At 41.4% G+C, this 17,359-nt stretch overlaps 1 protein-coding gene across 1 annotated transcript in view; it reads left to right on the top strand.

The window, feature by feature from the left end:
* The window catches only part of thsd7ba (thrombospondin, type I, domain containing 7Ba), a 197,545-nt gene that overhangs the window by 72,046 nt on the left and 108,140 nt on the right, over positions 1 to 17,359 (top strand). The window contains 3 exon segments of the mRNA XM_082508367.1: positions 7,635 to 8,493; positions 11,405 to 11,653; positions 12,628 to 12,797. Coding sequence (XP_082364493.1) covers positions 7,635 to 8,493; positions 11,405 to 11,653; positions 12,628 to 12,797 — 1,278 coding nt within the window.

Raw genomic sequence — 17,359 nt, 5'->3', positions numbered from 1 at the left:
AAGGTGATCACAACTGAAAAATAATATTTGATTTCATCACACAGATACATCTATATAAGGGAAAAACAACAGAAAGAATAATGCATAACTATTTAAATCACTGGCCACTTTTTTAGGTACGCCTATTCAACTCTTTGTTACCATAAATATTGAATCACCCAATGACAGGACAGGAAATTACTGCATTTAGACATGTAGACATGATGAAGACAGTGACCTGGTAAAGATCATACTGAGTATCAGACTTGGGAACTAAGGTTATTAAGTGACTTAACCTCCTAAGACCCGAACTCTTTCATGGCATGCATTTTTAATTTCTCTTTGATATTTGGGCTGATTGGGACCCGATGAATGTAAAAACAAAGAATCAATAGAAAAGGGACAGTATAATGTCCTCGTAAGTGGACATCAGGCCCTTTTGAGCAACATTCAGTATTTTGGTCTAAATAACCCAAAATGTGATGTCCACAAATGTGGACGCCAGGTCCTAGGAGGGTAAATGCGACATGGTTGTTGGTACCACATGGGCTGGTTTGCTTGGGTTTTCCCACACAAGCATGTCTAGGGTTTACAGAGAATGATCTAAAAAAGATGGTGACAGGAAGTAAATCAATCGACCACTTGTTACAACCAAGATATGTGCAACTCCGAATGCACATCATGGTAAAGACCACAACATTTGCCCCTTCTGCCAGGTTCACCAAAATTGCATAAGAGAATACTGGAAAAAATTTTCTGGTCTTATGCAAATTTGGTTCAAAAAACATGGATCCATCTAACCTTGTATCAATGGGTGGAGTTGCAGTTAGTGTAATGGTGTGGGGACATTGTCTTGGCATGGTTTAGGGTTCTTATTACCAATTGACCTTCATTTTAACACCACAGCTTACCTGATCATTATTGCTGACCACAGTGTGCACATCACCAGATCTTAATCCAATAGAGTTCCTTTGGGATGTAAACATGTGTAACAGGAGAGAATCTTGGGGTTTGTGTCTGACCCAAGGATATTTGGGAGGCAGACTGGAGCAGCCAGGAATCGAACCACTAACCTTCCAATATTGATCGATAGATAAATAGTCAGAAAACAAAAGTTTGTACGTTCTTCTAAACAGAAAAAAGAAAGAAAATTAAAAAATGATTTGAACACAAGCTGGTCATACTGTAGATTCCTGTTATTTATTTTTGTAGCCTTATACCTATAACTGATGTGCAGTTATTTTCCGTAGTGCACAAAGTACTATTATTTCTAGAGCCTGAAACACCACTAAGTAGTTTGTTTTGCTTTAGTTAAAAAATGAAAATATCTGGGAAATAGAAATATAATATATCAGAAGGAGCATAGCTTTGTTATGATGGTTATTATTTCTCAGGGGTGAACCATACTTTGCTGTTTGCCTGCCATGCATTTTGGAAAATCTCCTCACTTCACTGTGTGATAACTCTGAAGAAGTCATGATTGATCATCCACTTAGAAATCTTCATCATCAAGATTTATCGGAGCTTGGATTTAAGAAAAAAACATAAATCAGAACAGAGGACAGTGGTTTCCTACTTTAGGGTTTTTATTGTATCTTTTTTCAGTGTCATGCAGGGATGTTTGATTTTCCTCTTTGCTAAACATTATATTTTATTTTAAAAGCACATTCTTTGGTCAAAAACTGGATAGTCTTACAGTGTTTATTTATTTATTTACTTTTATGGATTGGCCCAAGTGGGCATTACATCACTCAGTGGGCACAGCATGTGTTAGTGTTGTCTAGTGTTTATACTGTTGGCCATTTAAAAAGTGATTAGCTATTCAAGTAGGTCTGGCATGGATGCTGTGGGCCTGAATACTAAATTATAACAAAAGCTTAGTGGGGCATTGTGTATAGTACTGCAGCCCCAAGGAACATAATTCATAAGTTTGGGATGTTAAAGCTACATTTGATGCTTTTTCCCTGCAGATAATCCAAGCACATTAAGTATCTCATTGTCAATCCAAAACAAAAGTGCTATAATACATTCACTTATTGAGCATTTATGGAAATATATGATTTATATTCAAGCGCGAAGGTCAAACATCTCTCAGAAGTGGCTCATTTTTTATCATCACACAAAGTTTTTATTTTTAGCTCGGGGTCATCAGTGTTATTGTCACTTAATTTGCCTGATGATGATATTTTGCACATATTTTTCTCCGGATGTCCTTCTAACCTGCTACATAAACACTGCGCATTCGTGTTTGTGTAGCATGTAAGGAGAAATGAGCTGATTCAGGCCTTCGGGAGATGGATCGAGTGGCTGATGATAATTTGATGAATTTCTGCATATATTAATGTTGTAAGTGAATATGAACCACAGTGCTCATAAATTACAACTGATGGAAGTGTGTCACTGGGGATAGCTTTGCGCATAATTAGGCTCGGTGGCATAGGTATTTAATTAAAAGTGTTGTGACAAAGGACGCATGTGTACAAACAGTGAAGCTTAACTGAGGGAGATAAGTTGAAGATGGATGGCAAGTAAATTCACTACATCCTTGTGAGGAAATGTACGAAAAGCTGCAGCATGATAAGAGAATGACCGATAATCAAATATTACCAACAGTGAAATAGTTTAATTAAGAAGCTTGCCCAAAACAAGTTTTATATACTATTATTTACACAAATGTTTGAAAAAGTACAGAAGATAGACTATATAATCAGTCATAGGCCAACAAAAATACTCTTAGACTTAGATTTTAAAGGCAGTATACCAAGGAAAAAATACCACCATGTCTTTACAGAATAGTGTTTGGTTGTCTAAAATAATATAAATAATAAAAATATATGCATTTGGGGTGCCAGTTTAGCTCAGTGGGCTGAGCAGGCGACCATAGCAGGTGGCCGCCCCGGGTTCGAGTCTGACCCACAGCCTTTTGCTGCATGTCTCCCCCTCTCTTTCCCTCTGCTTTCCTGACAGTCTTCACTGCATCTATCTAATCAAGCTGAAAAAAGCCAATAATATTTCTAAATTTAGATAGATTGATAGATAGATCCATATACATATATGCATTTCTGTAGGTTATACATTAACAAACCTAAAATAGCCGAAAGAAGTTCATACAGCAAGTACACCAGCCTGTGATCCTACAGGGTGTTTTTTTCCCCACTGACCTGAATCAGTGATGCTTTTACCAAATGTAATTAAATGGACAAGAGAGCCAAGCATTTCAACAGTAGCGAGTGCGGTTGCTGTTTAGGAGACAGTTTATTGCTCTTTTCTTTGCTGCTTCTTTCCCTCATCTGTCTGGTTTCGGGGCAGAGTGGAAATTGCTTTTGTTGTGTTACTTGCTATTATCGTACAGCTTTAGCATCATTTGTCTAACTTAAGGGTTGAACTGAACGCTGCTGAGGAAGATAATACGTGTTCAGTCACACTACACTGGCTAAGTTTAATTTCTGCATTTTCCCATAATGTAGTGATGTCTGCTCATCTGCTTTTGCTTCATTCAATTTCAGTTTTCAAACTGAATGGTAAATATAGCAGGAGCTCAATGGGTGCCGGGGCCCCCAGAGGTGCGAGCAAGGTGACTAAGTGCGACGGAAATGAAGGAGCTGTGGGCAACTGGTTCCTCCTGAGGGGCTGACAGATGCTGATGCTGACAGATCGAGAGAGTGATTATTCAGAGCTTAGAAGATGAACTAGTGCTTGTGTTAGCTGGCTCCCCTTGCAGCAGAATCACTCCCAATCACACCTCCATAAATCACACCCTGGCACAGTTTGAAAACAGCACTACTGAGCAAAGGTGGTCATGCCGATGAAAGGGTGTTTATCATGAAAGAGTGCCACTAGTGACCACAAAGGCTGTATGCATACTTGGAAGAAACATGGGTGCTTGCGACCCTGAACATCTGTAACCTTAATTTTGACTAACTATTCAAATTGTATTTCTGTAACTTCTGAACTCTTGGCAGCTTTGACTGAAGTGTAAAGGTCCCAAAGTGTAAGTAGTGAGTAAAGTAGTGCTGTAACAGAAACAACCACAGCCCCTCTCCAATAAACCTCTGCTTAATCCCAAATCATTATGGTATCTCCAATGAGGTATAAAAAGGCAAATAAACAAGCCAAACTGCACGTCTAATGAAGCACAGACGGTGCAAACTTTTTTCACTTTGAAATATGCAGAAAACATTCAAATTACATTTAACAACCTCTGTGTTTACTGAACCAGACACAAACGGTAAGGTAATTGCACCTCTTTACATGAAAATGTATATACAACTCCATATGTTTATTTCCATCTAAAATGCTGCACTTAGCTTTTTTTGAGTTCTTAGCCAAATCAGGAATTCATTTATTCATCCTTGCAGTGTTAAAATCTCACTGTAAATTAAAGTTGCATAATATGTTAAGTTTAAATGCTCTGTATGACTTGCAGTGGCCGATACGTGATGTGGTTCTGGGAGTGGGTCTGTTGGAAGATTAAAACACTCTGTCATTCTTTTTTTTAATCAAATTCTGAAGCAATTACTGGGTCTGTCTTTGTTTCTCAATATGCCCCCATGCGTTTTTTTCACTGTTTAACGGCAAAGAGAAAGAAACTTTATTTTGAAGAGTTCTGTGCAAACATAAGTGAGCAAATAGCCAAAGAGAGCCAATAGGACACTCAAGTCCAACATACCAATGAAATAAAACATCTCATTTGTTTTCTTGTTTATTTTTGTGTTTATGTTTTGATTTTTTTGAAAACAAGTGAAAAGAAATGCCCTTTCTTGTGTTTGATTTTTTATCTTAACAAAAAGAACAAAAATAAAGTGTTAGAAGAAACAAGCAAACAACAAAAAGAAACATGGTATCACAATCAACTGTATTTCTACCTTTAGAGCTTCAGCAGCAGCAGCATTTTCAGTTTGATACGTTGTACCTTTGATGCAAACATGATCTATGATCTTTGATCAGAATAATATATTAGTGACAGTCTCATTAGCATCACAGTGCCAGGACAAAGAAACTCAACATTGTGCTTCAATGAACTGTGAATAAAAATGTGTACTTTAGACTATTCCTACATTAAGCAAACAAACAAAGGAGCCTTAAAATGCTAGCTATAGGCCAGGAAGCAAAGTGTTAACAACAGATTTCTCTGGCATGAAAAGACATAAAACAGTTTGAACAGGTTGTCATTCGAAAGCAATTTGGGAAGCAGTAGGATCTCATTATTACATCAATTTAATTCCAATTAGAAGAAATGAATCAAATTATCTTTTTCATAGCATGTGGCAAAGTAACTAAGAACGTGACTGACGAAGATAATCACATCATATCAGGAAATTGATTTATGTCTACCGTATTTCCCGGACTACAAAGCGCACCTGAATATTAGCCGCACAAGCTAAAATCAGGGGAAAATCCTGTTTTGTACATACATTAGCCGCACCTGACCAAAAGCCGCAGGTGTTTCAATATTGACTTATCATATGTAAGAGAATATGCACAAAGCGAATTGTCAGGAAAGAGATGGCTGTTTGGAGACACACCCCTTTTATTAATATTTTGAAAATCAAGTTATGGGTACATATTTGCACATGTGCTGTGCTTCATAAATGAGTAACAAATGTAGTACATAACAGTAACCTACAGCACACCAGAAAAATAGATTCAGACTACCTTTTAGGCTCAGGTGCAGTGACACGGCTTTAACAAGAAGAAAAGTCAGTCATTCACCACCATCTTCCTGCGCACTAAAACCACCAAAGTCCTCTTCTCCAGTGTCGGAAACGAACAGGCTCAGGATGGCTTCGTCATCCACTCTCAGCTTCTTTCCTTCGTTGTCACTTTCAAAACCAAAGATAATCCTCGTTGTCAGTGTCGGAGTCGAACACCCTCTGAAGGGCCGTGGCGGTGTCCTCCTCTTCATCATGCAGCAGTCCAGCCCTTCGAAATCCGTTGGTGATCGTGGATGTTTGCACACTTTTCCACGCTGTCAGAATCCACCGGTAGAGTTGAGCACAACTTGCTTTTCGCAAGTTTATCGCCGCTCGTCATCCACGACTCCCGCTGAACGCGTAGCGCTACTTTGAAGTTTGTTTTTCGCGCTACTTGTACGGCACTATGTTGCCTGGCGGATGGACATGTGACCAACATACCACTCTTGAACCCCGATCCTTCCGCCAGGCAACGTAGTGCCGTACAACAGCGGAACAAACAAAACAAATCGTCTTACGATATCACAAAAATCATGGACAATCTATAGAAAAGCCGCACCTGACTAAAAGCCGCAGCGTTCAAAGCTTGTGCAAAAAGTAGCGGCTTATAGCCCGACAATTACGGTACTTCTTTTAATGATGAGGACAAAGAGGTTAAAAATGTATTTAAGATTTGTTGGGCTTGGTATTCAAAACTTAACATTTTATAAAAACCGACAATCGGCTACTGTTTTTGTTGAGACATAATCTATATATTTGTTACATTTAAATACAAATGTCACTGCATTGTTTGTAACTAAAACCCCAGATGAAGAAAATAACCCCAGCATCTGATACAACTCTTTTTGGTAATATTCATCAATATATTTGTCACATATTTAACTACAAATATGATTGGCTCATTAATTTTAAAAAAAGTCCTATTTGAATAAAATGATGAGGGTCTGATGCAGCCCTTAGCTAATTAACAAGAAACTGAAAAAGTCCCGACACAGGTTAGACACCCTAGTCCTCTGGATTAATGTCTTAGTTTTGAGCCACTCCCCTAACACACCCATTTCTTTCTAACTTTTTGGGTTATAGTTACCTGATGTGAACCAAAGAATTTCTGTGTTCACAACAACAAGGGTCATCAAATATTAATTATATTTATTTGTGTGCCTCTGAATTTACACCCATTATTTGCCACCATCCCTTAATGTGAGTAAAGAGTTCATTGCCATTTCACATAGTTCTTTGAAAGCAGGTGACTCAGATCTTCTGAGACAAAAATATCTGACTGGGTGTTTGTGAGCTGACCCTTTTGAGTGATCAATATTACATTTCCTTAATTATTAAGCAGAAATTTCTTTCCTAAATGTTGCTAGCACTGGTTAATTGATTGACATATTAAGACAATTCAACCTTATGGTTTGTTAAACAAGTTCAAAAGCATCTAATTTATCATTTTTGTTTGAAAGATCTCTTAAAATCACCATTGTACACCATTTCACCTTTGCAGACATTACATTTAAGCATTTGCATGCTTTTACTGTTAAAGGAGAGGCTTTGTTGTAATGAAGTAATAATACAAATTATAATAATGATAATAACGGCCCGCATAATTCAAGTTAATAGCATATCTTATCATAATACCCAAGTGAACTCCTAACCATACTATACATGACCAAAAATACTGATCAGTTTGAGCTCAAGAACCTAAAAATGAATTTAATCCCTTGTGACAAAGAAACTGATCTTGTATTTTCTTTATATTGATGTCCGCCACTGGTTTGATTACTTTGTGTTCCTTTGTTCCTTTTTTCCTCAGTTCATGAATAAAGCAATCATGGAGGTTAAGTGAATGGCCTTGAATTTTGCTTGATTGCAAGCTGCCAGATTGCTGCAATTTAAATCATTTTTCCCCTAAAGCTTCAGTTTTTAATGAAAATGCCCTCTCTGTGTGTTTTTTCTTTGCTGCAGGCCAGTGGGGTCAGTGTACCGGTGAGGAGTGTGGCTCTGGTGGGGTTCAGACAAGGACAATATGGTGCATCCACATGGAGGGCTGGACCACCCATCACTCCCACTGCCATCACATGGAGAAACCAGAAAGCCAGAGACAGTGTTTTAAAGTCTGCGACTGGCACCAGGACCTCTTCGAGTGGGAGGCGTCAGAGTGGGGGAGCTGTGTTCTTGTTCCTTTCTTTTCCAATGAGCTCAAGTTGAGGGCAACTGAGTGCATTACAGCACAGCATGGGATCCAGAGGCGCAAAGTCTACTGCGTACGCACCTCAAATCGGACCACAGTCAGTTCGAGGATATGTGAATTCTTTTCCCAAAAACCACCTGTGGAGCAGGCATGCCTTGTCCCCTGCCCCCAGGACTGTGTGGTTTCAGACTTCAACTCTTGGTCAAGTTGCAGCAAAACCTGCGGTGCTGGCCTGCAGCATCGGACTCGACATGTTCTGGCCACATCAATGTATGGAGGGGCAAACTGCCCCAACCTAACTGAGACCAGGACTTGTTCCAGCCATGTTGACTGCCCGGCTGGGGAGGACGAGTACCAGTACAGCCTTAAAGTAGGGGCCTGGAGTGAGTGCCGAATGCCCCATCACAAGGATGCGCTATTAAGTGGAAGGACCACAGTGGACTTCAGTACTATGTCCAACGAGAACAACACAGCCACGCTGCACACACTAGCTTCTCACCAGCATTTCCATCACACCCACCACCACCTTGCTCATGCGCACATTAAGTACCCCGCGTCGTGGGAACTAGAAGTGGGATACCAGACACGACATGTTCGCTGTACAAGAAGTGATGGCAAAAATGCTATGCTGAGGTAAGCAACATGCTTCAAACCATAAAGAATAGGAAAATCATCTTAATATGGTAATGTGGATTGAAGTTGAGACATATTGATGCATTTTTCACAAAAATTAGGAATACTTGTGCCTTTTTCATTCATTATGCCCCCAAAGTGGCCACCCTACCACTTCACAACTCTTCAATGCAAAATTCCATCAGTTGCACGATCGTTTAAACTTTTCTTGGTAGATTTCTTACTGTACTTTAAATCTTCAGGTCCCCGGCACTGTGCTGCATTAGAATCTATAACATTTTCTTTGCCATCCTTCACAGTTGGTTGAAAAATGCTCTTTTTGAAAGCTGTCTTTGGTCTGCGCCAAATACATCTACTTTAACCACCGTCAAAAAGTTGTATGCTGGATTTGTCTTTCCAGAGTACATTATTTAACCCCCCACTGCAAAAAAAAAAAAAAACCCTTCTCTCCCCCTATGGTTCATTGGCAAAATACTTTCTCCTGACACATCCCCCATGATTTTCAAATTTCTGAAATATTTATCAGATAGTATACACTTACAGTTTGACAAAGACAGTTTGTTCATCCTAGAATAAAATGCAGGTTTTACAAGAAACTGTTTTTCAGATGCACTGCTCTAAGGCTGACATTGCTGGGGCAATCAATCCTGGAAGAATCGGCAGTTCTTTGAAATCAACAATACATGTAAAAAAGTTTGCTTTTCGTTTCTTTTCCCCACTGGGATCCACAAACCCATTTTTCCCTCTGTCAGACCACATACCTCAATGGTATAGAAAGACTGATTCCACCTGTTACCCCCTAAGGACATTCTAATAATTTGCACCAAATAGAACCCCCGATTCTAATTTTCTGGATTTCAAGGTGTGATAAATGTTGTGGTGCACCTGATTTGTTCTCATATGAAAACAGCAGTGCTGTATAATATTTCTTTCTTCTTGTGTGGTTTTTTTTTTTGTACTGTATCCAAGCGGAAATGTTTGCAGGTTTAATAATGAAAGGAAATACCTGTAGTTTGTTTCTCTTTCATCAGTTTACTTTTCCTCTGATAAAGCGTGTGGAGAGTTTTAAAAATTATAGGAGCTGAATGTTGTTGTCTGTCAGGCAAAATAATCCTAATGGACATTTTTTTTAATAAAAGAGAGGCGTAATCAATGCTCACCACCTCTCATGAGATGTATTCAGTGAAATAAAATGGTTTTTATTGATGGTGGTTATTTATTCAATTATTACTAGATTATATGAGGGCTGATGTTTGACCAGCATTTCAGCAAGGAAGGGAGGCATTATTGTGTTAAATGTCAAGTGTTGCCCCGTTCCACTCTCTGCTGTTAGAGCTAACCTTGGTATTTGGATTTGATAAGAATGGATTTTTCTGCACGTACTCGCACACAAAGCAAAAAGCAGAGCACACACAAATGCACACCTACACATGCTGTGTCTCACACACACACAAACACAAATACACAGTAACAAACAACATTCTGTCTTGTGTTTTTTTGCTTTGTTTTGTTTTTCTCATACAGAAAGAAAATCATTGCATGTATATTACATTGATTAAATGCCACCATACCATTTTCTTGGTGTAAAGTGTCACTATTAGCTGGCTGTTAAAATCCATTTCTGACTGCCATCATTGTTTCAGGGACCACATTTCAATCATGTTGTTTCAATTAAGCCTTTTTATTGCTCCATATTGCTTTTTTATTTATAATAAGGCATACTACATTGAAGTTGTACAGCATTTAATTGTCATATCAATTTTCTTGTGATTGCTCTTGCTTGTTGCCATTTTGGACAGAGTAGTTTAAAAGTCGTTTATCTTGCCACACATCTCTTTTCATTGACATGTTTTTTTTTTTTTTTGTGTGTGTGTGGTTTGAAAAAAGGATTTTATTTTGCATTGCTTGATTAGCACTTATTTTATCTAAGGAGGTGTGGCGCTTTTGAAATAGATTTCCCACGTGTATTGTGCTTCATTTTTCTCAACTTACAGCCTCATTACAAGGAGAAAGTCTAAAAATTATCTTGTATCTCAATAACCTGACTAATTCAACTTCCAAGATTAGCCAACAAAAACTGTAATTGGATGAGAAAACACATGCTTTTCGTTTGGGATTAGCCTATTAAATGGCCATAGTCTGGTTATCGTAGCTAAGGATATGGCTGATTTAGGCTTACCACCCCCACCCAGATGGCTCACTGGGTTATGACTTCATTTATGGGGTCATTATACAGTGGTGAAATAGATCACACATGAGCTTTTGCTGATAGAGCTTTTTTCTGATAGAGCGACAAAAGTCAATTCTTGGCAGTCCCAGATTTACTACTGGTACAAGTTGACTGTACTTTTCCCCAGGAGATCAGTGTTTGTGCCATGTGATATTGTTGTTGTTTTTTTAAACTCTCATTTCCATTTATTTCCATGTCACTCTTTTAGTTTTTGTCACACAAAAGACTATCATGCAGAGGACGTATGGGTCAGTTACATGGTTTGGCACTATAGTGGGTTGAACAGCAGCAGCAGCAGCAGTTTAATGGGATAATAGCATTAAAATCATGACTAATGACTTGTGCTTGTGCTTGGTTAACATCTCTGAGTGAGCATATCAGCTCTTTGTGGCACTTGTGTAAAAGATTGACTTTGTCTTGAGATCTGTGTTAACAGGATGTACTTTAAATTCTTGAGTGGAAGAAGTAAAGGTCATTTATTCAACAACAAATCAACATAACCACTTGCTCATAGGGTCTCATACCTCTCCATCGGCAAATCCAATTAAATTCCAACAACATCTATTTATAGCTTGCTTTGTGTACAACTGCACTCTCAAACTTTAAAGGGGTCACAAAGATATCATGTTATGAAATTAAATTTCCTTGACGTGACAGTAATTTACTCTCCTCAATCTGCAGCCTCTGTACGAAGGACAAATCCCCACTGACCTTCCAAACATGCGTGATCCCCAAAGACTGTCAGACATCCGATTGGTCATCGTGGAGCCCCTGCTCTAAGACCTGCCGGTCCACCGACCTATCCCCTGGCTACCGCCTCCGGTCACGGATCATGACTCAGATCACAGTTGGCGGGGGGAAGCGATGTCCTGCCCTTGAGGAAAAAGAAGCTTGCAATATCATAGGCGATTTACTTCCAAACTGCCCCAGGTAATTTTTTATTTTTTTTTTAAATAGAGATCATCTTTATTGCTTCTTAAGGCCACAATCTTCAAATGAACGTTCTTTTCATTTGCAGTTTCACCAATGCACGATAAACTTGAGGACCAAATGAGGGTTTTTAATTTGGCTTCTTGGAACAAATTCACCTTAATAATTATGAGAGAAAGCCTAGAGGTTAAAATATTTATGACTTTACTATTGAATTGATTTGTGCACACTGTTTTTTTTTAGCATCATTTTAATTATCTTGTGGCAGCCACAATAATCTTGTGTACTGTAGGGAGCCCCATAGACATGACATGATAAAAAGAGGCCTTGACAGAATGCCATTGTATTGGGGCATTTGGGTTACGATAGGATTTAGCTAATATAACATGCACACAACAAAGTAGTCAATGGAGAATTACTTTCCCTGCTGGTAGATTTTGTTTTATTTGCTGAATCTACACTGAGTGCCTGAGAGCAGAGGATTTACATGATTAGGGAAAACTCATTACGGAAATTAAGCATTTGATAGATTACTACAGGCTGTTGTTCTGGTAAACTCTTCAAATATTATTGCTTTCTGCATCACTGCATTTTTCATAGATGAAACCAAACATTTGTTTAGAAGTTTTGAAATCAAAATAATCACCCCCCACCCCCACACCCCCTTCTTCTGACATACTGTGAGAGATGCTTTTGCCAGAGACTGCTCTCACTAATTTGTCTTTTGCTTTGTGTGACTCTTTGAAAGCAACTGGCACGGCTTTGTGTATACTGAGGCTTTATCCTTCTTAAGTACGATCATTTATCAATTTATTTCTTAATGGATTACAACTTTGTTTTTGAAAATACATAAACAAGTGTTGACTTTTTGTAATACATATCAAACAGTGGCTCCATCACTGATTCAATTTATCAGCTTTTAACTCATTAACATTGCAAATATAACTAATTAGCATCCTTGCATGCTCTGTTAGGTATGTGTGGAGGACCACTGACTGGGGCGAATGTCGGATTCTACCCTTACTGAGCCAGCAGAACCGGAGACTGGCAAACATCAGTCTTTTATGTGGAGGGGGCATCCAGACCAGGAAGACCTACTGTGTTCAAGTCCCTGATGCCTCAGCACCACATCACAGAAAGGAGGGTAAGGGGAAAAATGCCTTTATTTCAGTTGACCTTGGGCTTGCTGGAAAAACACAGTGACTCAAGAGATGCACCATAAATAATTTTCCATGGTTTGTTTGTGGTTTACATTATTAAGGTGAATGCAATGAGCAGAAAAATACAAACCTAATTCCCACAATATTTGGATGCTGTTTTAAATGTAAATTAAAAAATGTAAATAAAACCTTTAAACAATAGTCTGTAAATATCTGGGAGCCAAGAAAACCTGTTGCTGGACTTTAAGAAGAGGAGTGTTGCCCTTTTCTTGCCTGATAAAAGATTCTAGGTGCTCAACAGTCCTGGGTGTTTGCTGTCATATTTTGCACTCCATCATACATCAAGTGTTTTCAGTTGGGGGAAGGTGTGTACTGCAGGCACCAGGAGTCTTCTGCTACAAAGCTATGCTTTTCCAGCAGCTACAACACATGGTTTAGCATCGTCTTGCTGAAATATGCAAGGGTCATCCTTGAAAAAAGGAGCGTATGTAGCTGTAAAACCAGCGTATGCCTTTAAGCATTGATGTGAAAGGTACGGGGGTCGTCTGAATGTACGAAGGTGCACTGATGGACCCCCATACTATCAAAGATGCAGGCTTTTTCAGTGAGCACTGATAACAAGCTCGACGCTGCCTCTCCTCTTTAGTTCAGAGGGCACGACATCCATATTTTACAGAAAGCACTTCAAATTTCAATTCTGACCACAGAAGAGTTTTGCACTTTCCCTCAGTCCATTTTAAATGAGCTTTGGCCCAGACAGCATGGTGGCATTTATGAATCACGTTCACATATGGCTTCTTCTTTGCATGATAGAGCTTTAGCCTGCATTTGTGGATGGCACGCTGAACTGCACTCACAGACAATGATTTCTGAAGTGTTCTTGAGCCCATGCAGTGATTTCCATGATGCAATTATGACTGCTTTTAATACAGCGAGGCCTGAGAGCCATAGGATCATGGGCAACCAGTGTGGATCTACAGCCTTCTCTCTTGATTTCTCCAGATTCTCTGAATGTTTTGATGATATTATGTACTGTAAATGATGGGATATCCACAATTTGATGTCTTAAATTGTTCCAAAATTTACACACACAGTTTTTTTTGCACATTGTTGAAGCTCTATCATCTCTACCTCTGAAAAGCTTTGTCTCTCTAAGATGTTCTTTTTATATTCAGTCATGGTACTGACCGGTTGCTAATTAAACTAACTAGTTGCAAAATGTTCCTCCAGCTGTTTCTTTTTAGTACCACTTACTTTTCCAGCCTTTTAAGAGACATGTTGTTGCCATCAAATCCAAAATAGTTTTAGGTACGAAACAAAAAATGATAAACATTCTTCATTGCTGTAACTGATATGTGTTCTAAGTACAACTAGAAAGAGTCTTTTACCAAGGTACAATACAATATAAGATCTCAAATTCAAATTTTATTTGTCACACACACACACAACCATACACAGTATGACATGGGGGTGAAATGCTTGTAGCTGTACAATGCCGGACCATTAAATGACAGAAGAAAAGTTTTACAATATTTACAATTTACAGTTTACTACAAAAATTTACAAATTAACTTAGGAATTTACAGTAAAGAATGTGCAAATAGCAGAAGAGATTATAAAGATAAGGATTATAAATTATAGGAATTATAGGAAATGTGTGGTGACGTGTGTGAGAGTCCAGTCTTATTGTCATGGATCGCTGTGTGGCAGGCAGGATGAGGACCCAATCGCAAAACTCACACACACGGGGATGAACTCAAAAAACACAGCTTTATTGCTGGCCACGAGAAACAATACAAAATAAACTAAACTGGGAAAACTAAAGCACAAGGAGAGAGAAACAGGGAAATCCACACAGCATGAGGGAGAACGCGACGCCGAACAGAGGGAGACTCAGACAGAAATACACAGAGGGTAAACGAGGAAAGTGGGAACACACGGGGAACACAGGTGACACTGATAATCATAACGAGACAGGGCGGGGTGAACTGAACATGACATGTACAGGCGTGAGAGTCACAAAGTAAATAGGAAGTGCACAGAGGTTCAGACAGGAGGAGAGACAGCACGGGGAAAACACAGACATAACGGGCTGGGGAAACATGAAACAACCACAAAGGGAGACGAGGGCTCATAAATACATAGAGGGCACACAGGGGGAAGAGAGAGCACGGGGAGAACTTAGACATAATGGGCAGGGGAAACATGGAATAAAACATAAGGAGAGACGAGGGCTCACAGATACACAGAGGGGCACACAGGGGGTAAAAGCCATGAAGGGAAAACACTTAGGGAACAACACAACAGGGCAACTCAGAAAACATGGCCTAAGCAAGGAACAAAATACAAAAATACAAGGAACTAAGAATACTGGGCCCACATGGCCCAGGACCATGACATCACCCCCCCCTAAAGGGCTGGCTCCCGACAGCCCAAACCCGAGAAACAAAACAAAAACAGAAAACAACCCACCCAGGGCGGGAGACGGGGGATCAGGACGGAGGGACCAGAACGGGAAACAAAACAAACAACAGAAAACACAGGAGCACATGACCATAGTCCAAATAAAGTTCAGGGGGCCGACCCAGAGCCCACAGGCACAAGAGTTCACGGGTCACACGGTCGGGGGGCCGACCAGGCGGGTGGCACAGGTGACAGAGCTGGTCCGGAGGCCGGCCGTGCGGTAGGCAGCGGCGGCGGCGAAGGCGACAACGTGGAAACAGTTCAGGGGGCCGGCCGCGCGGACGGCAGCGGCGGCGGCGAAGGAGACGACGACGGAGCAGTTCAGGAGGCCGGCCGCGCGGAAGGCAGCGGCGGCGGCGAAGGAGACGACGACGGAGCGGTTCAGGAGGCCGGCCGCGCGGAAGGTGGTAACAGAGCGGATGACTGAGTGGGTAATGGAGCCGTTAACTGTGCTAAAGACTGAACTGGTGACAAAACAGGAAACTGTGCTAATAACTGAGCCACTGACTGAGTTATGGACAGCAATGCCAGTTGTAGTGGTAGTTGCGCTTGTGGTAGATTAGGTGTCTGGCTCTGGGCTGCTCTCCTCCGGGGAACAGGAATGGGTGCTGGGCCTGGCCGAACACCAGCCATCCCCACCCGAGGAACAGATACGGGTGCAGGGACGAGCTGGGCTCTGGCTGCCTTTACTCTGGGGGCCGGTGTAGGTGCAGGAGCTAGCTGGACCTCTGTCGCTCCCACCCGAGGAACTGAGACGGGTGCAGGAGTCGGCAGGGTCACGGCTGACCTCACCCGGGGAACCGGAACAGGAGCAGGCAAAGGCTGGGTGTCCATCAACCCCACCCGAGGAGCAGGTACGGGTGCCGGGATGAACTGCGCCTCTGCCAGGCTGGGGACAGAAGCAGGGACCAGCTGGACCTCAGCCACCCACTCCCGAGGAACTGGTACGGGAGCAAGGGAAAGCTGGGCCCGCGCTGCCCTGGTTACAGGAACCGGAGGCGGAGAGTGAAGCACAGGAACAGAAACAGACACAGGGAAAATCGAGTTAGTGGAGCTAGAAGCAGTGTTAGTGAACAGAGATTCATGGCGAGTCACTCCTGGCAACTCTGTAGGCCTTAAGCTGTCCATGTTAGGAGTAGCAGTCTCTAAAACAGTCATAGCACAGGAAGATCCAGGTTTAGCAGAGTCAGAGTCAGTAATACCGAGCACAAAGGGATCCGTTGCGGACACAGGAGCATTCACACAAACGGTTTCTAAATATATAGGTTGGAGAGCAGCATAGTCCAGGAGTGAAGAAACACCATTCACAGTCTTATACTCAGCAGGTACAGGGACCTCAGAACTGTTAACTTCACGGTGTTGTTCATCTCAGGCCACAAACAGCAGAACTCTCTGCCTGGGAGGGATGTGAGGTGGGCAAATGAACTGAATCATTTCTTCAACAGATTTGATTCAACCATGAGACAGTCTGCAACATCGGCTACAGACTCACCCACCCCCACTGCTGCTGTTCCACCTCAGACACTTCACACCTCCTCTATTCACCCTGCTCACTCCTCCCCACCCCCAACAACAGCATCCAATACACACTCAACACAAGGCTCCAGCCTGTCTCTCTCAACCACCCAGGTTAGGAGGGAACTGAGGAGGATTAATGGCAAGAAGGCAGCGGGCCCAGATGGCATCAGCTCGAGGGTCGTCAGGTCCTGCGCGGACCAACTGTGTGGGGTGATGGAGCACCTCTTCAACCTGAGCCTGAGGTTGGGAAGAGTCCCACAGCTCTGGAAAACCTCCTGTGTTGTACCAGTGCCAAAGACTTCACGCCCCAAGGACCTCAACAGCTACAGGCCGGTGGCTCTGACATCCCACCTGATGAAGACCCTGGAGCGGTTGGTCCTGGCTCAGCTTCGGCGCCTAACAAGCTCATCACTGGACCCACTTCAGTTTGCCTACCAGCCTGGCATTGGCGCGGATGATGCCGTCATTCACCTCCTACATCGTTCCCTCGCTCACCTGGAGACCGCTGGAAGCACTGTGAGAATCATGTTCTTTGATTTCTCCAGTGCCTTCAACACTATTCTTC

Source organism: Aulonocara stuartgranti (genome assembly GCF_965226115.1).
Source record: "Aulonocara stuartgranti genome assembly, chromosome: 16".
Lineage (NCBI taxonomy): Eukaryota > Metazoa > Chordata > Actinopteri > Cichliformes > Cichlidae > Aulonocara > Aulonocara stuartgranti.
Note: the sequence above shows the minus strand (reverse complement) of the source record. Positions and strands in the feature narration are given on the sequence as shown.